General features: G+C 39.3%; 1 protein-coding gene across 9 annotated transcripts in view; it reads left to right on the forward strand.

Annotated features, from left to right (window-relative positions):
• ECPAS (Ecm29 proteasome adaptor and scaffold) overlaps nucleotides 1-24009 on the forward strand; it is a 101189-nt gene that overhangs the window by 67510 nt on the left and 9670 nt on the right. For all 9 annotated transcript variants that reach the window (XM_041761244.1, XM_041761243.1, XM_041761246.1 and 6 more), the window contains 18 exons: nucleotides 1178-1301; nucleotides 1958-2103; nucleotides 2523-2577; nucleotides 3644-3758; nucleotides 4675-4743; nucleotides 7538-7655; nucleotides 8148-8315; nucleotides 10768-10847; nucleotides 11452-11557; nucleotides 12510-12557; nucleotides 13414-13535; nucleotides 16715-16865; nucleotides 18569-18634; nucleotides 20300-20389; nucleotides 21672-21738; nucleotides 22318-22409; nucleotides 22491-22557; nucleotides 23271-23462. In XM_041761244.1, the coding sequence (XP_041617178.1) occupies nucleotides 1178-1301; nucleotides 1958-2103; nucleotides 2523-2577; nucleotides 3644-3758; nucleotides 4675-4743; nucleotides 7538-7655; nucleotides 8148-8315; nucleotides 10768-10847; nucleotides 11452-11557; nucleotides 12510-12557; nucleotides 13414-13535; nucleotides 16715-16865; nucleotides 18569-18634; nucleotides 20300-20389; nucleotides 21672-21738; nucleotides 22318-22409; nucleotides 22491-22557; nucleotides 23271-23462 (1876 nt within the window). The remainder of the gene's footprint in view (nucleotides 1-1177; nucleotides 1302-1957; nucleotides 2104-2522; nucleotides 2578-3643; nucleotides 3759-4674; nucleotides 4744-7537; nucleotides 7656-8147; nucleotides 8316-10767; nucleotides 10848-11451; nucleotides 11558-12509; nucleotides 12558-13413; nucleotides 13536-16714; nucleotides 16866-18568; nucleotides 18635-20299; nucleotides 20390-21671; nucleotides 21739-22317; nucleotides 22410-22490; nucleotides 22558-23270; nucleotides 23463-24009) is intronic.

Consider the following 24009-nt stretch of genomic DNA (forward strand, 5'->3'; position numbering starts at 1 on the left):
CTTTTCTTTTCTTTTTAGAAGATTTTATGTATTTGAGAGAGCTCATGAATTGGGTGGGAGCAGCAGATTCCTCGCTGAGCAGGGAGCCCAACCTGGGGCTGCATCCCAGGACCCTGGGTCATGACCTGAGCTGAAGGCAGATGTTTGACTGACTGAGCCACCCAGGCACCCCAATGTGTCAAAATTTCTAAACCAAATTAAAAAAATTGAGGGGCACCTGGATGGCACCAACTCTTGATTTTGGCTCAGGTCATGATCTCAGGGTCGTGAGATTGAGGTCCCGTGTCAGGCTCTGTGCTGGGTGTGGAGCCTGCTTAAGATTCTCTTTCTCCTTCTGCCTCTCTCCTCCCCAGCTTGCTCGCTTTCTCTCTCTCTTTAAAAAAAATTATTAAAAATTTGATAATATAGTATATAGCATATATACTATATTCTGTACTATATAGAATTTTCTTAATGTTTGATTTTTGAAACAGTTTCAAACTTACAGTGCAGTTGTGAGAATAATCCGAGCTCCTGTTCTTGTTTGGATTATTAACTTGTATTGAAGCTATCTAGCTCTCCATTTATCTCTGTACTTCTACACTCTTTAATCCAGAGATGCCAGATTTTACCATTTTACCATATTCTCTCTCTTTTTGAAACCAGTGTAGAGTAACTTGCAGACACTGTGTAATTTCACAGTGCACAGAGGAGGTGGTAATAAGTCATAGTGCCTGCTGTTTACTGTGCTGTGACTGCACACCTCATGTCCGCTAGAAGCTTTATGTAGAAGCTTTACCTCATTTCCTTCTTATGGCCTGACGAGGTGGGCTGTGGTGTCATGCTTACCTTACAGAGTTGAGGCTATTTAATAAAGTGTATGTAGCTGGTGACAGATTAGAATTTGCCCTGAGATCTGTGTGGCTTCCCAGTCCATGACTTTTTCCTCCAGAGATTAAAAATCCCTGCTCCGTGGTTCTCTGCTGAGGGTGAAGAGGGCAACATGGGGTGGGAAGAAGATTCTTATTTCCACCCCTCGCCTGCCCTCTGAGCCACCACCTTAGGGGAAAACAATCTAGACAAGAGTCAAAAAACACAGCATGTTGACAGACAGGATCTTAAACAGCTTTTTTTGTGGAAATGGCTGTTTTTGGGAAATGTTCTCTTCAATTCATGGCTTCTGTTTCCGTTGTTGCAGGCCAAGCAGATAGAACTGCAGTTCACTATTGGCGAAGCCATTACCAGCGCTGCAATAGGAACCAGCTCCGTGGCTGCCCGGGATGCCTGGCTGGTGACTGAAGAAGAATATACGCCCCCTGCTGGTACCACATGCTCAGCTAATCCTTTCATAATCCTCAAGTAGCCCTTTCCGATCTTGGTACCACATTTGAAGCAAAAAACAAAATTTATGTGTTCCATTTTAACTCTTTTTCGAATATTTGTACATGCCTTATCAGTTTGGTTCAGCCAAGAGAAATAGTTGGTTTAAGGAGAGTGAACATAGCATAATGAATGAGAACTTTTTTTTTTTAGTTCTTCGGAAGCAAAGAGGGAGTTCTAGGTATTATCTTCAAACTTGTACTCTTTTCTGGAGGACTGGTATATTTAGTCAGTTTCAGAAGTCAAGGCAGAGTTACATTTCCACGTTATGTGTCCCTCAGTCCTTTATCACATAGTGAAGCCTTGGGATGTTTTGCTCGTGCTCCTTATACCTCTGCACTGCAGGTGCACTGGTTCTTAGCGACCCCACGGGTGAGGGAGTGTGTGGCTTCGGGCCCCTTGTTAGAGATCCTGGGATTTCACAGGTCTTGTGGTTTTGAAATGGATGATTATCTGTCCTTCAGCAACATAAACACTGTAGTCATTTAGATTTGAATATGATCTCCATTGTTGTATTGAGTAAATATAGAGGAAAATTTAATATTTCAGGATATTTTAGTCATTTAATTGTTGCTTATCATTCCTTTCTTTCCCCCAGGAGCCAAAGTGAATGATGTGGTCCCCTGGGTGTTGGATGTGATTTTAAATAAACATATCATCAGCCCGAACCCACATGTGAGGCAAGCGGCCTGCATCTGGCTCCTTTCCCTTGTGAGGAAGCTAAGTACCCATAAAGAAGTGAAGGTAAGCCATGCTAGAAATGTGCTCAGCACTGCTGGAAATCAGTTTTGAAATATTATAATGAAAAGGTGGTAGGAAGGAAAGTGTTTGAAGGTGAGGGCCAGTGCTGGTAGTGAAGGCCATTAACCAGTAACAGATATTTTGGAAGAAGCTGTGCATAAAGGAAGGCAGCCTGATGTATATTGACTGGAAGATGATTTGAATCTTGAAGGCATAAAGTCAGGTGGTCAGGATGGGAGGCTGAGAGTGTGCATTAGACTATCTGTAAACTTACAGCCTTGAGGTAGTTTGGCTGCCTTCAGAGACAGCACAAGAGGGTTTGTGGCTGCCTCAGGTCTGAAGAATCTAATGAGGTGTGTGTGCCCTCCCTTATCTTCTAGGAGGTAGAGTTTGTGTTCTAAATGCCTATTTTCTTCTTTCAGTCTCACCTGAAAGAAATTCAGAGTGCATTTGTTTCCATTTTGTCGGAAAATGATGGTAAGTTATTGGTAAATATTTGATTTCCAAACTTCATTAAGCTTGTATTTTTAAGTTTTGAAAAATCTAGATTAAGGAACAAAAAAGAAGGGCACAGGAAAGTAGATTCTTTTTGATTGATTTGATTAATTAGATCATGTTCTTCAATTTTACATTTAAAAATGGAGCCAAGGCTGCCTTTAACATCAGTACTTCTAAGTAATAGCCTTTTTCTATTTCTGGTTTCTTTTCTCTATGTGACCTAAGCCCGGAGAGAGCAAATGTGTTAGACATTTAAATGGTAGCTTTGTTTTATAAATTGTTTTAAACATACGGTTTTGTATTGACTTTTTATTTTTAAAAAAATGGGATGTGGTTATTTTGGAATCCCATGAGGCTGCTATACTTTTCATGTGTGTGATTGGCAGTGTATGGATCCTCTGTCACTTGCACTGCACACTGAGGCCCAGCAGTGTTCACTTGGTTTATGGGTTGGATCTTTTGTGCATGTAGTTTTCTTTTACGGGGACCTTTGGTACTGTCACCCGAGACGATTTAATGTTTTAACAAAATAGGCAGATTATGTTTTTTTTTTTTTTTAAGATTTTATTTATTCATGAGAGACACAGAGAGAGAGGCAGAGACACAGGCAGGGGGAGAAGCAGGCTCCATGCAGGGAGCCTGATGCAGGACTTGATCCTGGGACTCCAGGATCATGCCCTGTGCTGAAGGCAGGTGGTAAACTGCTGAGCCACCCAGGTATCCCAGATTATGTTTTTTTGTCTTTACTTTGAAATCACTTTGGATTTCTTTTTTTAAAACATTTTTTTGAAAAAGATTTATTAATTTATTCATGAGAGACACAGAAAGAGAGAGGCAGAGACATAGGCAGAGGAAGAAGCAGGCCCTATGTGGGACCTGATCCTGGATCCTGGGATCACGCCCAGAGCCAAAGGCAGACACTCCACTGCTGAGCCACCCAAGTGTCCCCATTTTGGTTTTCTGTTACAGCTTTTAAAAAAATTTGACGATGTCCAGAAGACAGATTTTCCTTAAAGTAATACTGTTTTGTCTGACTTTTGTGCAGAACTTAGCCAAGATGTTGCCTCAAAAGGCCTTGGGTTGGTATACGAACTGGGCAATGAACAAGATCAACAAGAATTGGTTTCTACACTTGTAGAGACACTTATGACTGGCAAAAGGTACAGTTGGAGTTGTACATTTCAGATTTAAACATGTACAGCAAGCTTTGCACATACTGAGCATATGCACTAGAAGAGGGAAAACATCCAGGTGATGTTCCTGTTTGTTAAGTCTTTAAATTAGAAGTCAGTGATTGTTATGCGGTGGATAGCAGTTTAATTATTCAGTGGATACTGTTTAGACAGTAAAGTAAACTAAACTACTGTTCAGAAACATGCCAGTAGGTCAAGCTTTGAAGGTTGAATGATCTTACGATAGTCAAAGCATTGGATTACAAAAATACCGTAATTGCCATTAGCTAAATGAAAATGAAGACGCAGAGGGGAAGCTCACATGTCTTTCATAGTCTGATCTGTGAAGAGGATGAGAAGGGCAACATTATAATTGGTTACTGCTTTATGTCACCAAACTTCCTTCCAGCAACCTTCCTTGCAGGGAGGATAGTTTTTAATGGGTGACCACATGTAATGCAGTTTATTTATTTTTTTGTTTGTTTTTTTGTTTTTTTTATGATAGTCACACAGAGAGAGAGAGAGAGAGAGAGAGGCAGAGACATAGGCAGAGGGAGAAGCAGGCTCCATGTACCGGGAGCCCGACGTGGGATTTGATCCCGGGTCTCCAGGATCGCGCCCTGGGCCAAAGGCAGGCGCCAAACCGCTGCGCCACCCAGGGATCCCCTGTAATGCAGTTTAATTTCATGTGGAAGGTCTTTTATATCTCTTTGTTCACCCTAAAGTTAGTTCTACAGAATTCTCAGGCTGATGGGAAAGGATTTAGTTGACTTTTACATCTTACACATGGTAGATCTTGCTATGGAATTTTATTTTTATCAGTTTATCAAAGAAATGAATCAATTAGTTGAATACTGGTCTGAAAATTTTGAGGCTAATTTAAAGTCTTATTGTTTTGCTTTAGAGCTAAACATGAAGTTTCTGGAGAGACAGTGGTATTTCAAGGGGGAAGCCTTGGCAAAACACCCGATGGGTAAGTGTGCCAAATCCATTGATCAGTCATCATAAATACCTTTAGTCTGGTGAATAGAACTCTCACGACACTGATTTCCACCCTCCTGGAAAATGTTATGTTTTAGGGAAGAAGGAAACTTCTGGGGAGAAGGCTCAGATTGGGGTTCTTGGGAAATAGACTCTGAGGTAGAGGTTTGTCAGCTGGAAGCCAGCTGATGAGTGCCCCAGGCTTATCACCTGGAGGAGTGAGGAGGCAGGAGAGGGCCTGTGGCCCAATGAGGAACTGACCTGCCGCCAGCACTTAAGAAGACCCTGACCTCTGGAACTGGGCTGGGTTGGCCCTTCAGAGTTGTCCTGCTTTGAGGGGCCAGAACTTTATGTCCCCTCATTTGCCTTTACATCTCCTTAATGACTAGCTGTTGGTGATGGGCTGCCCTGGGGAAGGACCTGACCTTGAACTGAGGGCAGTTCTGGTAGCTTCCAGCCAGCTGAGTCCTGTGGGACAATCTGGCAGCACACCTGGGCATCCACTACACCTTGTTTTTTTTGGGGGGGACTCTGTTTGGTATTTTGGGGTCCACCAATTTACCATTTCAAATTAATTCCTGGAGCCTATCTCCCTCCTTTAATCAGTATTCCATTGTGGTTTTATGCTAATGCTTTTCCTCTAAAAACCCTCAGGTCAAACTGTGAAGCTGACTGGGTCTTACTGGGGTATTACAGAGCCCTGCTTTAGTGTCATCTAAAACCTCAGAAAGCAGCCATTTGTTCTGTCCTTGACTTTCTCCCATAGTTCACTGTTTCCACATCAAAAGTTATTTTTGTTCCACTTACTCTCCCTATAGACTTTTTTTGAGTTTTCTTTTACAGAATAACTAACACAAATGATTGGCTATTTGAATAAATATTATTTGTTCAGAGGAAAGTTAACAGAACTCAAAAGGAGATCTCAAGATTGGGTGCTGCAGTCCTACAATTTGTATGGAACCACAGCAGATCCCTGAATAGCCAAAGCTATCTTGAAAAAGAAAAGCAAAGCTGGAGGGATCACAATTCTAGACTCCAAGCTATATTACAAAGTTGTAGTAATCAACCAGTGTGGTACTGACACAAAAATAAACACATATATCAGTGGAACAGAATAGAAAATCCAGAAACCTGTGATTATATGGTCAATTAATCTTTGACAAAGCAGGAAAGAATATCCAGTAGGAAAAAGACAGTCTCTTCAACAAATGGTGTTAGGAAAACTGGAAAGCTACATGTAAAAGAAAGAAACTGGGCCACTTTCTTAAATCATACACAGAAATAAAGTTAAAATGGAGTAAAGACCTAAATGTGAGACCTGAAACCATAAAAATCCTGGAAGAGAGCATAGGTAGTAAGCTCCTTGACATTGGCCAAAGCAACTTCTTTCTAGATTTGTCTCCTAAGGCAAGGGAAACAAAACCAAAAATAAACTATTGGTACTACATCAAAATAAAATGTTATTGCACAGTAAAGGAAACAGCAAAACTAAAAGGCACCTGACAGAGTGGGAGAAGATATTTGCAAATAACATATCTGATAAAGGGTTAGTATCTAACATATATAAAGAATTTATCAAACTCAACACCCAAAGAACAAATAATCCAGTCAAGAGATGGGCAGAAGACATGAACAGACATTTCTCCAAAGAAGACATATAGATGGCCAACAGACATCTGAAAAGATGCTCAACATCATTCACCATCAGGGAAATGCAAATCAAAACTATAATGAGATATCATCTCACACCCATCAGAATGGCTAAAATCAACAACACAAACAACAGATGCTGGCAAGGATGTGGAGAAAAAGAACCCCTCTTATACTATCAGTGGGAATGCAATCTGGTGCAATCACTGTGAAAAACAGAATAGGGGTTCCTAAAAAAGTTAAAAATAGAACTACCCTATGATCCAGTAATCACACTATGGGTATTAACCCAAGGAATACAAAAACACTAATTCAAAGGGATACATGCACCTTTTTGTTTATAGTAGCCTTAGTTTCTATAGTCAAGATATGAAAGAGACAAATTCTGTATAATTTCACTAATGTGGAATTTAAGTAACAAAACAAATGATCATGGGGGAAAATAGAGAAGAAAACCAAGAAACAGACCCTTAACTATAGAGAACAGATTGATGGTTACCAGAGAGGAGGCCGAGGGGGAGAATGGGTGAAATAGGTGATGGGGATCAAGGAGGGCACTTGTGATGTGCAGAGTGTGATTTATGGAAGTGTTGAATCATGGTATTGTACACCTGAAGCTAATATAACACTGTGTTAACTAACTGGAATTAAAATAAAAACTTAAAAAACAATCAGGGTGCTGTCGCTTAGAAAAGACTTAGAATTTTCTTTAAGGGAGCAACCCTGTCGGGACCCCTCTCATATCCGAGAGCTTTCTCTGTATCTTTACTAAATAAACTTCTATCCCTTTACTTAAAAGAAAAAAAAGAAAGAGAAAGAAAATAAAAGAATTTTCTTTAAGGGATCTCCTAATTCTGAGAAAAATTAGTGTACAATGTAATGAGTTACTGAGCTGCTTCCCAGATGGTGAGGGTTCCATCTTCATGGGAATCACAGAGGCCTCTGGATCATTTACTTGGCATTATCCATAATTGAACTAGGTGACTTTTTATATTCCTCTCAACCTCATTCTTTTCCTGTGTGGTGATAAGATTGCAAACATAATTTTAAAATGTTCTGGTAATATTGATGGTGTAACTTTCACTAGGCTGGGGGCAAAGAAATAATAATTGTATGCTTTTTTGTTTGTTTCCAAGCCAGGGCCTCTCTACTTACAAGGAGCTCTGTTCTCTGGCAAGTGATCTTAGTCAGCCAGATCTGGTATATAAATTTATGAATTTAGCCAACCATCATGCAATGTGGAACTCTAGGAAGGTAAGTTGCTATCACTGGATGGTTTTTATTTTATTATTTTTATTTTTTTTTTTTTTTAAAAGATTTTAGTTATTTATTCATGAGAGACTCAGAAAGAGAGGCAGAGACACAGGCAGAGGGAGAAGCAGGCTCCATGCAGGGAGCCTGATGTGGGACTCGATCCCTGGTCTCCAGGATCATGCCCTGGGCCAAAGGCAGGCCCTAAACCGCTGAGCCACCCAGGGATCCCGGTTTTTATTTTTTACTTCTGAAATCAAGCCTGATGCTTTGGCAGAGAGTGGCAACTAACTGATAACGCAGTGTGTTTTCAGAAGCCTGGGATTAGAGAGAGCCAGACTACCACATGTCTGGTAAAGCTGGGACACCTAATATATCAGATTCTATTCAGGGACAAGTTTGGGAGAGAGAACTTTGTGATCTTCATATATTTAATATGTTAACATTTTAACACAGTAGATGTATCTGAGTCACTTTATCTTCTTACCTTTTTAGGGTGCTGCTTTTGGTTTTAATGTGATTGCCACCAGAGCCGGAGAACAGCTGGCTCCTTTTCTGCCTCAGCTAGTTCCTCGTCTTTATCGTTATCAGTTTGATCCTAACCTGGGGATTAGACAGGCCATGACAAGTATTTGGAATGCATTGGTCACTGACAAATCAACGGTGAGTATCTGTGAACCCTTGTCCAAAATTACACATGGGATTTAAACCCAGTGCGCATCGTCCTTTCTACTTTGTATACTTACTTGTTTAAACAAACAAGCTTGCTTTCATTCTTTGCTTTCTCCCTTCTTTTAAGATGTCAAAGATGCTTGTGGCAACATTTATTAAAATCTCAAAAATAGAAATAATCTAAATGTCCATGGGATGGCTGGCTAAGGAAGTGGCAGTGTATTCACACAATTAGAACACTGAGTCGATAGGTTACTATCGAGACCGTGGAGACCAGGTCATATTTCTGCCTTCAAGGAGATCACTTTGTTGAGACAGACAAGGAAACAGGCAATTACCATATGTGGTTTTCTCGTATCTGGCTGCTTCTCATACTTGATTCCACTTTGAGGTATTGGGATTTCTCAGGGCTTGCCTCTGAGTACCTTTTACTGTCTCAGTGTTATCTTTTGAGCTCATCCATTCCAGTGAATATAAATGTCATGTTAATTGTGATGTTTCCATTCTTATGCTTTTGGCTCAGACATGACTTTTGTTCCTAACTTGCACACCTACTTGCCTGCTTGATATCTTCACTTGGGTGTTGTTTCACAATACCTTAGACTTAACATGTCCAGGACAGGACTTAAAAAAAACAGCCTTTCCCTTCTCTTCTCAGCATTCGTCCATTTACCCATGCCAGGAAACTTGGTGTCATCTTGAATTTTGTTTGTTGTGTCCCTACTTTCCATTGAATCTAGTAGCAAATTCTGTTGATTCTGTTTCCAGAATATCTCTTGAACCTACTCTCTTCTTTCTGTAATTCTTTCCTGGTGAACAGTGTGTCATCTTTCTCTTCTCTTTGCCTTACTTCATTTAATCAGTAGTAAGAGTGATTAAAAAAAAAATTGGATTGTGCCATTTTGGGTTAAAATCCTTTAGTGGCTTCATAGTTCACTTTAGGTAAATTGATCCTTACCTTATCTTTGCAGTCTCTCCATAATGTGGCCTTTTCCACTTCTTCAGTTTGGTGTCAGGTTGAGTGTGCTCCTGTTCTGGTGATAGGCATTTGAGAATTGAGCTTTGAAGGCTCTAGGAGGAGAGTATTTGGTACCACTGGGTCAGTCAAGATCTAATAGGCCAGTTGGCTTTACAGATTGAGTCCAGTGCACAGGCCGACGCTCTCGAGATGTATCATCTCCTTATGAGTGAAAGGTGATAGATGAGATCAGTCTGTCTCACTGGAGAGATGAGATGGTATGGATGAGATCACTATTGTTAAATCTTAGGTGGGTTATTTACTTTCCTGTCTTGGTTTTCTTCCATATAAGTGAAGATCAGAAAACTTTTCCTACTTACAAGAGTAAAAGTGGAAAAGCCTTAAGTTTGGTTTTTTTTTTTTTTTGTTTGTTTGTTTTAAAGATTTTATTTATTTCTTTATAAGAGAGAGAGTGAGAAGTCACAAGCAGGCATAGTAAGGGGTAAGGAGAGGGAGGGAAGCAGACTCCCTGTTGAGTGCAGAGCCCGATGAGGCTTGATCCCAAGACCCTGAGATCATCTGACCAAAGTCAGATGCTTAACCAACTTAATCACCCAGGCGCCCCAAGATCAGTTTAAAAACTGAGCCTACCATAAGGTATTTGTTGTTACCAAACTGTTAAGTGTGTATTCAAATGAAAACAGGCTAAAAGATTCAATCCTCTTTCATTCTGAACAGTCGTAATACTTCTTGATGTGCCAGACTGCATGTTACCAGGGATTTGAAGATAAGTGAAATGCTATCCCTGTCCTTGGTTGAGGTCTCAGTGTGATGGAGCAGAGTGGTTATGTACATTCTGATATGACATGCTTAAGAAGGTGCTGTGGGAACACAGGGGAGAGTAGGCCAGTCTTCTCTGCAGAGGTGATGGCTGATTTGAATCTTGAAGGACAAGTAGGAATTAGCCAGGCAAGCAAGAGATGGAAGGGGATTATAGGGAGAGGTAGTATATATGAAGGCATAAAGGCAAGAGCGTACATAATAACTTTGCAGCTAGATCAATCACAGTGGGTTTTTTTTTTTATCTATGTTGGGTGGTTGGATTTTATTCTCATGTACTGAGGAAGACAAGAGAATCCAGTTTGCATTTTAGAATGATCTTTCTGGCAGCTCTTGATCTGGCTCAAGCAAGCAGAGTGTGAAGAGACTTGTGGGCTAAGATGTCTAGAGATGCTTAGTCTGTTACCTACAGAGACATGGTCAGTAAAGTTGAGAGATTAATAACTTGACTGCTGATACATTTTTTAAAATTTTTATTTATTTGAGAGAGCAAAAGAGCACACAAGTGAGGGGAGTGGCAAAGGGAGAAGCAGGCTCCCTGTGGTCCTGAGGTTATGACCTGAGCTGAAGACAGATACCTAACCAACTGAGCCACCAGGCACCCCCAAATTTCACATTTTAAATGTTATCCTTTTCTTTCATTAGGTGGATAAATATTTGAAGGAAATTCTTCAAGATTTGGTTAAGAACCTTACCAGCAATATGTGGCGAGTTCGAGAATCCAGGTACTGTTTTTGGAAATACAAGACTAGTCAAATGCAACTGGTTTTTTTTTTCTTCAAGTTTCCAAGCTTTATACTTTATGCAAAAGAAATAAATTAGCGTTACTAAAAAACATATTTTTAGTTGGGTTAGACAGTTATCTTTAAGGTTCTAAAAAAAAAAAACCAACTCGAGGCAGTGGTTAATGTAAATTGTCTTAATTTATATGACATAAAAGATCACTTGTTAAGTTAGTAGACGTCAAGATAGATACTGTCATGACTTTGTAGGGTATCATTTTTTTCTATATTTATATGTAATTTTTTCATTGCCTGTTACATACTTGTCAGTGTGCTATGTGGGGGTACACCAGTAAATAAAAAATGATGTTTTCTCTAAGAGGCTGTGTTAGAGTTGTGGGTCACAGACATTTGATGAGTGTAAATGCTATATACCTGTGGTGCATTTAAGGCACCAAGGAGAGAATGGGCGTTGCTCTCCAGGAGTGAGGTGCCAAGAACTGGAAATGTAGGTAGAATCCATATTCTTATTTGGTGTGAATATTTCATAGTAGAAGATTGAGCTTTCTTGATCATAAACTTGAAAATCAAATTGTTTATTTTTCAGCTGTTTAGCGCTGAATGATTTATTGAGAGGAAGACCCCTAGATGACATCATTGATAAACTTCCAGAAATTTGGGAAACTCTTTTTCGGGTGCAAGATGATATCAAGGTATTATAGACATAAGTCTGCCTTCATTCATAGAATAACTTTAACTGGGATTGTTGAAATATGTATGTGAGGTGTTTCAAAATTCACTCTCTAGACAATTTTAAGAGACTACAGTTTTCTCCTAAAGTTTCAGTCTTGATGTGTTCGTGAGGTTGGGTATCCTTAGATCTAAACTGAATTGACTTTTTCTTAAAGGTCGCTACAGCCTTTCTTTCACTAGCTATTTCATGATGCTATTGATTAGGACAGATAACAGTTTGGAAATAATTCAGACAACTTCTATCTGATGAGTTTTATGAATTGGATCAGTTATTTCCAAATAATGGGACCAAGTCTTTTGATTTTTTTTTTCCTGGGCAATCTAAATTTTAGATATTTTGATATCTCACCATCAGAATTAGGCACTTTAATTTTACTTTTTTTTTCTTTATTAGAAATTTTTAAAAGTCTTTTGGAATCCTCACAGAGATATTTATATATTTGCATTTATAATACATTTCGTTTCTAAACTGTATTGCTTTTTTTTTTTTAAGATTTAGTTTTTTAGAGAAAAGGAAAAGGAGGGGCAGAGGGGGAGGGAGCAAAGGTCCCAAGCATACTGTGCTGAGCTCAGAGCCCCAAGTGGGGCTCCATCTCAGAACTGTGAGATCATGACTTGAACCAAAACTAAGAGTTGGACACTTAACCAACTATTCCACCCACTCTAAGCTATTATACTTGATAGCTATATTTTCGTAAGGTCAAAATAGGTCATACCGAAAAAAATATTTGCCATTATAAAATGTTCCTTAATGGGCAGGGAACCTAATAAAACACCATTTTTTTTACCTGGTATGGAAAGTAGGATTTTTTTTTCACTAAACTGTGTAGAGTCAGAGGCATTTAAATGTACATTGAGGGGTGGATGGGAATAAAAGTAATCGGTATCATGCCATACTTTCCTCATTTTTAGGAATCTGTACGGAAAGCTGCAGAACTAGCTCTGAAAACTCTGAGCAAGGTGAAAACTCTTATCTTATATTGGGAGTGAAGTGGGGCAGGGCTTTGTCCTGTGATCAGGACAGCAATGACTTATTTTTTCTCATATAAATAGACATTGAGTTGCAGCAACATGAAGTAATGGGTTTCATGTTATGGTTCAGTGTTCTTACAGTGAATGGGGAACTGGGTGCCATTATGCTAGAATACTAGTATTTTTAGCATAGTGCGTGTCTGGTCTCTTTATATGGTCAGCTTCTTTGGGCCTTTGCATAAAGTATGACTTTCACTTGACCCTGAAGAACACATTACTCATTTAGTTCAAGCCACATCTACCTCACCTCTTACTGTTGCTGTGGTTTCGTATTCATCTGCCTTGCAGATGGGGTTGGCAAGCTTTTTACAACTAGTTTTTTACTTGAACTTGATTTTGTGGTATTTCAGGGACTTCTACATTCTAACTATATAACTTGCCATAGATCACATCATTAGTAAGTAGTAAAAACAGATTTTAAATCCAAGTGTTTCTTATTCTTGATTTGTGTTCCTAATCACTGTGTTATGCTGCCACCCAAAGTTAATGATGGTGATAATACCTTAATGCTTCTGCAGAGTCCAGAAGTGCATTTTCTCACTTTATTTTCAACCATTCCATGTCTTACAAATGAGAAGACCGAACTGTAGATAGTAGAAGGCATTATCCAATTCCCTGTTATTGGCAGAGAACTCTTTTTCTGTTTTTCCCTGAAGTGTCATAGAAAGTTGATTTACTTATTCTTTTCTATGGCTGTGGGAAGTAGAAAGTATTGTGTTTGATGAATGCTTTATTGGATAAGAAGAGGTCAGTTTTACTAATTTCCATGCTCTGTGTATGTCAGGTTTGTGTGAAAATGTGTGACCCTGCCAAAGGAGCAGCTGGCCAGAGAACCATTGCTGTCCTTCTACCTTGCCTTCTGGACAAAGGAATGATGAGTCCTGTGACAGAAGTTCGAGCTCTCAGGTTTGAATCAGCTGATAAAATGAATGGATTTCCTTAGTTCCTAGCCATTCAGCAGAAATGGTGTTTCTCTGAGTGTTAGATTCTTGGAAATATGGAGAGAATGAGTTGAGGGGAATCCATTGAAGTGACTCAGGAGCATTTGGTGAAAAGCTCTGAGGCAGAACATTTTCACAGAAACATTATCATGGGGACGTTGCTTTGGACCGCATCCTGCTGTTCGGCCTTGACTTTGTGTAAGGTGTGTTGTTGTGGTGCCATCAGCCTCTGCCCCCAGCAAGCACATCTTTCTGTTATGCCACAGGTCTTTGGGAGGTTTATTATTGGTTTTATCATTTAGTAATATTTCACCAGTTACTAAGTTAAAAATAAACTGTACCACCTGCAACAATGGAATATTAAAAAATACACTTACATGTTTAGGCATATATGGCTATTTTGTAAAATTCAACAGTGAGGGATTCTAGTTTATATTTTTTGTTTGTTTGTTTTTAAACTAGAGTCCTAGCTAGGAATTTTATCCATCATTTTATTTCACTCTTAAAATTAGGTCAATTAGTAGTACCACCAGTATTTCATACTAATAGTAACTATTTCATACTACTACTAATAGTTGATGAGGAAAGGTGTTTTGTTTAAATTAATTAATTTTAGGGAGAGAGCTTACAAGCAGGGAGAGGGGCAGAGGAAGAGAGAATCCTAAAACAGACTCCCCACTCAGTGCAGAGTCCAGGGCTGGATCGCAGGACCCTGAGATCATGACTGAGCTGAAACCAAGAGCTGGCTACTCAATTGACTGAGTCACCCAGGTGCCCCAAAGGTTGTTTTTGTTTTGTTTTTTCTTATTTTTTATTTTTAAATTTATTTTTATTTTTTTTTAAGGATTTTATTTATTTATTCATGAGACACACACACACACACACACACACACAGAGGCAGAGACACAGGCAGAGGGAGAAGCAGGCTCCATGTAGGGAGCCCAATGTGGGACTCAATCCCGAGTCTCCAGGATCAGGCCCTGAGATGAAGGCAGCGCTAAACCACTGAGCCACCTGGGCTACCTTGTTTTTTTTTTTTTTTAATTTTTTATTTTTTAAGAATTCACATAACAAAGGCAAAGGAATAATAAAAATGATATTACTGATTTGCTGTTCTCCATAAAATAATATTAAGTAAAGATCATTAGTGGCTTCTAAATCCACTGCTCAAAGGTTGTTGGGAAACTTTAAATGGATGGTCAAGCCAACCAAACTTGAATTCACTAATCATTCTTAATAGCACAAAAACGAATAAGCAAACATTACATGCATCCTAATGTGATGATATACACCACCACCTAGAAAAAATTCATGTTAAAAAAAAAAATTGAACCTGAATCTGATTTAGCCTGAAGTTCTGTATAAGAGATAGAGGAACATGTTAAATGACACCATTGGAATAGTTATTGAGGACAAATAAATTATGAGAAAAAAGAGGAGGGATGACATTGTTAAAAAGGATTTAAGAAACACAGTAAATTGCAATGTGCGATATGTAGGTGGACTCTGGATCCGATTCTAACAAACCAACGTATTATTATTTTTTCATTTCTTATTTTTTTTTGAGGGGGGAGCAGATGGAGAGGGAGAGAGAGAATCTTAAGTGAGCTTCAAGCCCAGTGAGGAGCCTGATGCAGGGCTCAATTTCACAACCCCGAGAGATCATGACCGGAGCCAAAATTAAGAGTTGGACACTTAACTGACTGAGCCACCCAGGCACCCCCCAACAAATCAACTCTTTATTTATTTATTTATTTTTTATTTTTTGTTTTTTTAATAAATTAATTTTTTATTGGTGTTCAATTTACCAACATACAGAATAACACCCAGTGCTCATCCCGTCAAGTGTCCCTCTCAGTGCCTGTCACCCATTCACCCCCACCCCCCACCCTCCTCCCCTTCTACCACCCCTAGTTCATTTCCCAGAGTTAGGAGTCTTTATGTTCTGTCTCCCTTTCTGATATTTCCCACACATTTCTTCTCCCTTCACTTATATTCCCTTTCACTATTATTTATATTCCCCAAATGAATGAGAACATACACTGTTTGTCCTTCTTCGATTGACTTACTTCACTCAGCATAATACCCTCCGATTCCATCCACGTTGAAGCAAATGGTGGGTATTTGTCATTTCTAATGGCTGAGTAATATTCCATTGTATACATAAACCACATCTTTATCCATTCATCTTTCGATGGACACCGAGGCTCCTTCCACAGTTTGGCTATTGTGGACATTGCTGCTAGAAACATCGGGGTGCAGGTGTCCCGGTGTTTCATTGCCTCTGAATCTTTGGGGTAAATCCCCAACAGTGCAATTGCTGGGTCGTAGGGCAGGTCTATTTTTAACTCTTTGAGGAACCTCCACACAGTTTTCCAGAGTGGCTGCACCAGTTCACATTCCCACCAACAGTGTAAGAGGGTTCCCTTTTCTCCACATCCTCTCCAACATTTGTTGTTTCCTGCCTTGTTAATTTTCCCCATTCTCACTGGTGTGAGGTGGTGTCTCATTGTGGTTTTGATTTGTATTTCCCTGATGGCAAGTGATGCAGAGCATTTTCTCATGTGCATGTTGGCCATGTCTATGTCTTCCTCTGTGAGATTTCTCTTCATGTCTTTTGCCCATTTCATGATTGGATTGTTTGTTTCTTGGGTGTTGAGTTTAAAACAAATCAACTCTTGAAGACATTTGTGAAACAAGGAATTTTGAATATCAGATTATATGAAAAAAATTAGTATTTTCTAGGCATAAAAGTGGTATTTTGATTATAGTAAATAATTCTCACCTCTTAGTGGCATATACTGAAGTTTAGTTAGGGGATACTTCAAGATAATGTGATATGTAGGGGGGAAGTGTCCTTGTATGTATGGAGGAGATAAAATGAAACAAAATTGGTCAAAAGTTGCAAATAGCTGAACTGAGTAGAGAATATATAGAATTTAATTTGTGATTTTCTCTTCTTTCACATATGCTCAAAAATTTCTATAATACAAAGTAAAGAAAAAAATAGCGCTAAGACCAGATATTGCATCCATGTGAATGTATTCCTAATACAATAAACTACAAAAGGTCCTCATGATTAGATTTGTAGAGCTTCTAGCTTTTGTCAAAAGGACTTAGGAGTTGTGTTCTCTGTGTCTGTAGCATTAACACCCTTGTGAAGATTAGCAAAAGTGCAGGAGCCATGCTGAAACCACATGCACCGAAACTCATCCCAGCTCTGTTGGAATCCCTAAGTGTACTGGAACCCCAAGTTCTCAATTATTTGAGCCTTCGGGCTACAGACCAAGAAAAGGTGAGTTGGTAGCACAGACATCTTGGTGAGTATCAAGGAGGAAAAGCCTTGCTAAGGTACTGAGTTCCATTGGAACAAGCTTTCCAGTGTCCTCAGACAAACGCCGTGACTCGAATGATAGTTTCACCATGCTTGAAATAACTCGGCTCCCATGACTACATGAAATGTATTTTTCTAGGGGTAGGAGGGAGCACGAGGAAGGTTTGCATCCTGTTTTGTGAATTGGATAAAAATTAACACTTCCATTCCAAAAATGCATTTCCAGTTTTTTGTACATATTTGTTTATTTTTTTAGGGGTTGGTTTTACGCTTTCAAAGTAGACCACTCCTGCTCTACAAGTAAAGAGGATTTGTATCTAGACTTTAGCAGCGTCCAGAATTATTCCGCTTTTCATATATACTGTAGTTGCCTCAACTGATCAAAGTTCTTTTAAAAAATTGTAGATGAAACATTTACTGTGAAAAAATAATGCAGAAGGATAGAAAGTAATCCCCTAGGAGTCCCCTCTCCGCTACTGGTGTGGTATCATTTCTGGAAGGTACCCACCATCAGCAGTCTTCGAGATCTGTTTTGAAACTCCTGTGTAGTCCTAGGCTACAAACCCAAACACACACACTGGTTTAAAAATAGACTATGAATGTTCTACAATTTGCTTTTTGTTATTAACAGTATATCATATCTGTAGGTAGAGCTGTTCCATTCCTTTTAATAGTATTCTACAGTGAGGTCGTTTAAGATTTTTGTTAGATTATGCACCATCAAGGGTTGTTCCTCTTCTGTTTCCTCCACCCCTTTGCCAGCGTTGAATAGCATCAGTCTGATAAGCAGGAATCTCATTGTTCTGATTTGCACCTTCCTGGTACTAGTGCTGCCCATCGTCTTACCGTACTGTGTTAGTCACTTACATTGTGTGAATGGTCTGTTTTACTCCATGCCTCTTTTGGTACTTGTTGATGTTTTTACGTAGGTCTCTGTTTATTAGGACCGTCACACCTCTGTCATGTACATTGCCAATGCTTTCTCTCAGTTTGCTGTTTGGTTTTTACTTTGGCTAAACTGGCTCTTTCCCTTTGCCTCTCATGTTGCTGTTTCTTCTTATTCATCATTCTTTCCTTTTCAACAGTGGACTTGTCCTTCCTAGGTTCCCACAAGTGTTAACCTGTGCTCAGAATTAGGAAACAAGGTCTAGCCCAAACTTGCAGCCTTCAGCTAGTCACTTCTCTAGGCCAGCCTTTGCTCATTACTATGTATGGTTAGTTTGCCTCTCTTGCTAGCGCCATTGTTAGACTGACATACCTTTGTAGATATGAAGACTCTTTACAAAGTTAAAGCAATAAATGTATTTTTTTATTGCTTAGATACAATTTTTCAAAACCTTAGATGGAAATTTATTTAGCCTGTTCCTTATTTAGTGGATGGAGAACATGAGGTTCAGGAAGGCCGATGACAGCGCCATACTGTGTTAATTTCTAACTGCAGTTAATTTCTAACTATTGTCTGAACTTCTCACCTGCAGTGAGGTGCTGCCTCTATAGGTAATTGTTGAATGCAGTTCAAAAGAAGTTAGACTTGGACTTATATTTGACCTTGCTTTATTATATATATTATTAAAAATTTTTTCTTCTAGAAGTAAAGCCCCATTTTGGGTGTGTGGGGGGGTTCTTCTTAATTGATGCTGAGTGACGTGAATTTGTGTCCTCAGGCTGCGATGGATAGTGCTCGACTCAGTGCTGCCAAGTCCTCTCCCATGATGGAAACAATCAACATGGTCAGTGCCTAATGTAATAAGAAAGTTGGTTTATTTTCTTATCTTAGGGTACAGTTTTTCTCTCTTCACAGCCAGTTACGTGAAATAGAGATTTACGGGATGAGTCAAGCTGCTATGGACTCCACTTTTTTCTTAGTGTAATTCTTTTTTTCTTCTAGATTACTAAATGGAATAAATCATTTTTCAAATACTAGAATCTATTAGTCCAGATTTGTGTTACATAGAAGAACAGTGTATTAAAAGATTTCTCTGTAAATCTATTTATATGCCTTTGGCCTACCTGTTTAGAAAGGTTCACATAGTTGTCTCTGCCTGAGCATTGTCTTTGGGAGGACCTAGGAAGGTGTAAGCTGGAGATATTCAGTGAGGGTAGGCAGCATAAAAAATAGGGAAAGAGAGCTGAGCAATGTTGAAATGTTGAGGTAGTAAGAAGTAGTAAGAAGGGATTTGTAGAAAAGAGCTGCTTGGCACTGAGGTTCTAAATTCTAAACATCCTGGAGTCTGGGACTAGGGGTCTCTAAAGTCTAGAGCCAGCTCTGCTGTGCATACCCTGGAGTATAACTGACAACTCATGAGTTAATTGGAAATTGTTTTCTTAAGCAGATCGTAAGGCTGGACAAGAGATTTTTTTTTTAAAGATTTTATTTATTTATTCATGAAAGACACACACACACACACACACACACACACAGAGAGAGAGAGAGAGAGAGAGAAAGAGGCAGAGTCACAGGCAGAGGGAGGAGCAGGCTCCATGCAGGGAGCTCTACATGGGACTCGATCCCGGGTCTCCAGGATCATACCCTGGGCTGAAGGCTGCGCTAACCTGCTGAGCCACCCCAAGAAGATATTTTTTAGTGCCTTGATTGTCACCAAAATTTGGTCTAAGGATTATTGAGGGGAAAAGAAATCTTAAATAGGAATGATTAGCAAACACCTTACAGATATGCTCATTAATGATAGAATAGATGTCATTGCATTTTTTAAAAACATAGTATAGCAAATTCAACTAAGAAGTTGACTTTACTAAGATGGTTTGGTAGAGCAGGCCCGTGGAAGGTCAGTTTTAATCTCTGTTTTTTACACCAATCTCTGGTAGTGATTAGTCTCTGGTAGACTAATCTTCTTTAGTCTGGTTTAAAAAACAGAGATTAGTAAAGGGGAAGAATAGGCCCAGAGAAATCCTTTCTTCTTAGGGAGTCATAATGTATTTTCTTCTTTAGTAAGTCAGTGTTTTCATGATTTTTTTTTTAAAAAAGATTTTTATTTTTTTGAGAGCATGTGAGCTGGGGGAGGTACAGAGGGGACGGAGAAGGGACATGCAGACTTCATGTAGAGCACAGAGCCAGCCAGACTCAGGGCTCGGTCTCACGACCCTGAGATCATAACCTGAGCAAGAATTAAGTCGGGCGCTTCCCAACTGAGCCACCCCGGTGCCCCAATTTTTGTTTTGTTTTTAATGTTGAACTACTGACGAATGGTTTTTCTCTTTGTAGTAAAATGATGTTTTTTATGTTGAAATCAGTGCAAAATGAAACCAGCAGTTTTTCATGTCAAATCCAGTGTGTACATACTTGACATGGCAGCTTTTAATTGATGATGTAGTAGTTGACTTCATCATTTTCTAAGGTTTCTAAGGTTAACCTTATGTTTATTCTTTTCCCAAAGTGCCTGCAATATCTTGACGTGTCGGTGCTGGGTGAGCTCGTTCCTAGATTATGTGAATTGATCAGAAGTGGTGTGGGTCTTGGAACTAAGGTAAGTAAGTGTATTTTTCACAAGAGGAATTTGCATCTCCTTTAGTTGGGGCCATAAAAATATAACTGCCATCATGTTTGAAATTCATATTTCTCTCTAAAATTAATAATATTTTACATTAACCATTTTGTTTCTCTGGTTGCACTAATAACTTAAAATATGTAACTCACTCAGAATAGAAAACCTGTGACTTATTCAATAAATAGTGTCTGACTTTTTTACTGGGTTCATTTCTGTCCCCTGGTTGCCACGTACATGCCCTTTGGGTCCTCGCCACAATCAGTTATTAATGGAAATGCTCATGTAGGTATTAGGAACCGGTGGTTTTAGGTGGTGATTAGCATTTTCACAGAGGCCAACAGGTATTTGGCTAGAAAAATGTCTTCCTCTCCAAGATCTTTCAAGGGTCAAACTCTGTCTCCACACTTTAAAAGCCAACTCTTAGTTTTTCTCCTGACAAAATTAATACTTGTATTTAAAAATTTAGCATTTATAGATCAGGAAAAAGTTAAAGATTGTCCATTAAGTTTAGCACCCAGATGTAATTGCTGTTTCTATTCCACAGTGTTTTCTTCCAGTCTCTTTTCTGTGCACGTATGTGTCTGCTACACCATCCTTTTTAATGGCTATCGGGTACTCTGTCGTGTGGCTGTAGCATCATTTATTTTAGTCCATCAAGGAACATCTGATTGGTTTTCAGCTGTTTCGATATTAAAGCATTGTGATGAATGTCTTTGGACACATCTGAAGCTATTTCCTTTGATTAAATTTTTATTTTTATTTTATTTTTTTTTTAATTTTTTATTTATTTATGATAGTCACAAAGAGAGAGAGAGAGAGGCAGAGACACAGGCGGAGGGAGAAGCAGGCTCCATGCACCGGGAGCCTGATGTGGGATTCGATCCCAGGTCTCCAGGATCGCGCCCTGGACCAAAGGCAGGCGCCAAACCGCTGCGCCACCCAGGGATCCCTGATTAAATTTTTAGAATTGGAAATGTTAGAACAAGGATGGCTAAGATGACCTATGTGACCATCCCAAAAGATTCAGTTTTCTTTCTTACCTGTAGCATGTCTGAGAGCACACATCTTTCTGCTGGAAGCCTTGAAAGAAAATCTTTGCATTGCTAATTTAAAAAAGGACCTTCCTCTTTCGAGATTGAATCCTGCAGGGACTGTTAGGCTTCATATATTTCTCATCTTTAAATCATTGACACATAAGACAAAGGGTTTGAGAGACCATTGTGACCATCAAATTTAGACCTTTGCCTTTGTAACCCTGTAGGGAGGCTGTGCCAGTGTCATTGTGTCATTAACTACTCAGTGTCCTCAGGACCTAACACCTTACTCAGGTGAGTTTGTCAAAATCATGTGTGGTGATACTTTGGTATGGCCATGTCTTGTGTGACAAGGTTTTTAAAAAAATTAAATATCATTCAGACACACTTGTGATCTTCCGTATGGTTTTTCTCCCTTTAAACTCCCCCTTCTACCTTTGTTTCTTTGTCACATGCAGGAGGTGCAGGGATGATCAAGTTTAGCAAGTGTTCCTATTTTAAAAATATTGGATTAATTCTTACTGGTTATAGGGAGGTGAATGTATCTGCCATTTTGTAGGATTTGTTTACCATTTATACCTAACTTTACGTCAGTATTTCTCTCTTTTTGGATTGACTCCCATATAAGGCTAATGAACTTTATATACTTACCTCTTAATTTTTACAACTTAGCCCAGAATATTCTAGACACAGATTAGTGTTTAATTTTATATCGGGTGAAAGGAATAAGTGAATATTACACATGTGACATACAAGGGTTCTAAACTAGCGTGGAATAAGTTAAGTTGCAGAGTTAAGTTTGTTTGGATCCTGGAACTAGAGAAGAACATTTGGTCAACCAAGTATCGGGTTTTTCTTCATTATTTCTGATAGGTAAACTTATGAGTGCTTTGCTTAGTGGCTTGACAGATCGGAACAGTGTAATTCAGAAATCTTGTGCGTTTGCCATGGGCCATTTAGTTCGGGTGAGTTGAATTTCTTATTTAATAAAGTAATTATACTTTGATAACTATAAAGAAATAAATAGGGATTGTTTTTGTTTTCAGACCTCGCGGGATAGCAGCACTGAGAAACTCCTGCAGAAGCTCAATGGCTGGTACATGGAGAAAGAAGGTACCCTTTTATTTTCTATTATTTTTTTAAAAGATTTTATTTATTTTATTTGAGAGAGAGAGTTAGCGAGAGAGAGCATGAGTGGGGAGAAGAGGGAGAAGCAGACTCCGCTCTGAGCAGGGAGCCCGATGCAGGGCTTGATCCCAGGACTCTGGGATCACAACCCAAGCCACAGGCAGATGCTTCACTGATCTCTTCTCTTCTCTTCTCTTCTCTTCTCTTCTCTTCTCTTCTCTTCTCTTCTCTTCTCTTCTCTTCTCTTCTTCTCTTCTCTTCTCTTCTCTTCTCTTCTCTTCTCTTCTCTTCTCTCTTTTTAAGATTTATTTGTTTTAGAGAGAGAGCATGCTCGAGAGAGTGTGTGAGCGGGAGGAAGCATAGGGGAGAGGGAGAGAAGCAGACTCCATGCTGAGTGAGGAGCCGGATGCAGGGTGGGGCTCCATCTCATGACCCTGAGATCATGACCTGAACTGAAATCAAGAATTGGACTGAGCCACCCAGGCGCCCTTTTATTATTTTTAATTTAGTTGTTAACAATATAGTAAAACGATACAAATCAGCTCTTGCCTTCTGTGATATTATGTGCTTTTTCTAGGAGAATTTGATTGATTTTACTGATTTGTTTTACTGTGGTGCAAGCTGAGCAATCTGTTTAGATCAGTTATCCTAACAACAGTAAGTATCATAAAGATTATTGTATTTCTGCTCCTTTTTAGAACCTGTCTATAAGACCTCTTGTGCTTTGACCGTCCATGCTATTGGACGGTACAGCCCTGATGTACTGAAGAACCATGCCAAAGAAGTGCTGCCTTTGGCATTTCTGGGCATGCATGAAATCGCTGATGAGGAGAAGTCAGAGAAAGAAGAGTGTGACTTATGGACTGAAGTGTGGCAGGAAAACGTACCTGGTTAGTAAACAGCGCCTGTGAATTCAACCACAGCTGGAGTTTCTACTCCTATTTTTCATTTATAAAACTCCGATAGTTACTTTCCCAGGACCTTAACAGCATGTGTCCTGTCTGGTTTTAAGCCTATCCAAATTGCTGCATTCTCAAGGTTGATACTCGGCTCTTCTCTCTCCTCCCTGATTGCTGCCCATGCGACAGAGCAGAACCTCTGCCCAAGCAAAGAAGAGCTTTACTGACTTGAGTTGGGAATGAATGAGTGGTGATTTTATGTTGTCTTAGGGTATTATTTTAGAGTGATGCTTCTTCATTCCATACTTTACCTTCACATGTATAAACAGATGACGACCATGACACCCTTCTGTGACATATTCAAGTTTGTAAAGTTCTGCTGCTGTAAAGATGTATCACAGCACTACCCTCTTTCAGAGAGTGGTGTGATCTAACCATTGGGAATTACCGCTGATGGTCACTGACTTTTTTTTCAGATTTGGAAAAGAAAAGCTGATTAATTTTTTTTGTCACTTAAAAGTTGCTTTAATTTTGCTTT

This window comes from Vulpes lagopus, chromosome 7 (assembly GCF_018345385.1).
Source record: "Vulpes lagopus strain Blue_001 chromosome 7, ASM1834538v1, whole genome shotgun sequence".
NCBI classification, from domain to species: Eukaryota; Metazoa; Chordata; class Mammalia; order Carnivora; family Canidae; genus Vulpes; species Vulpes lagopus.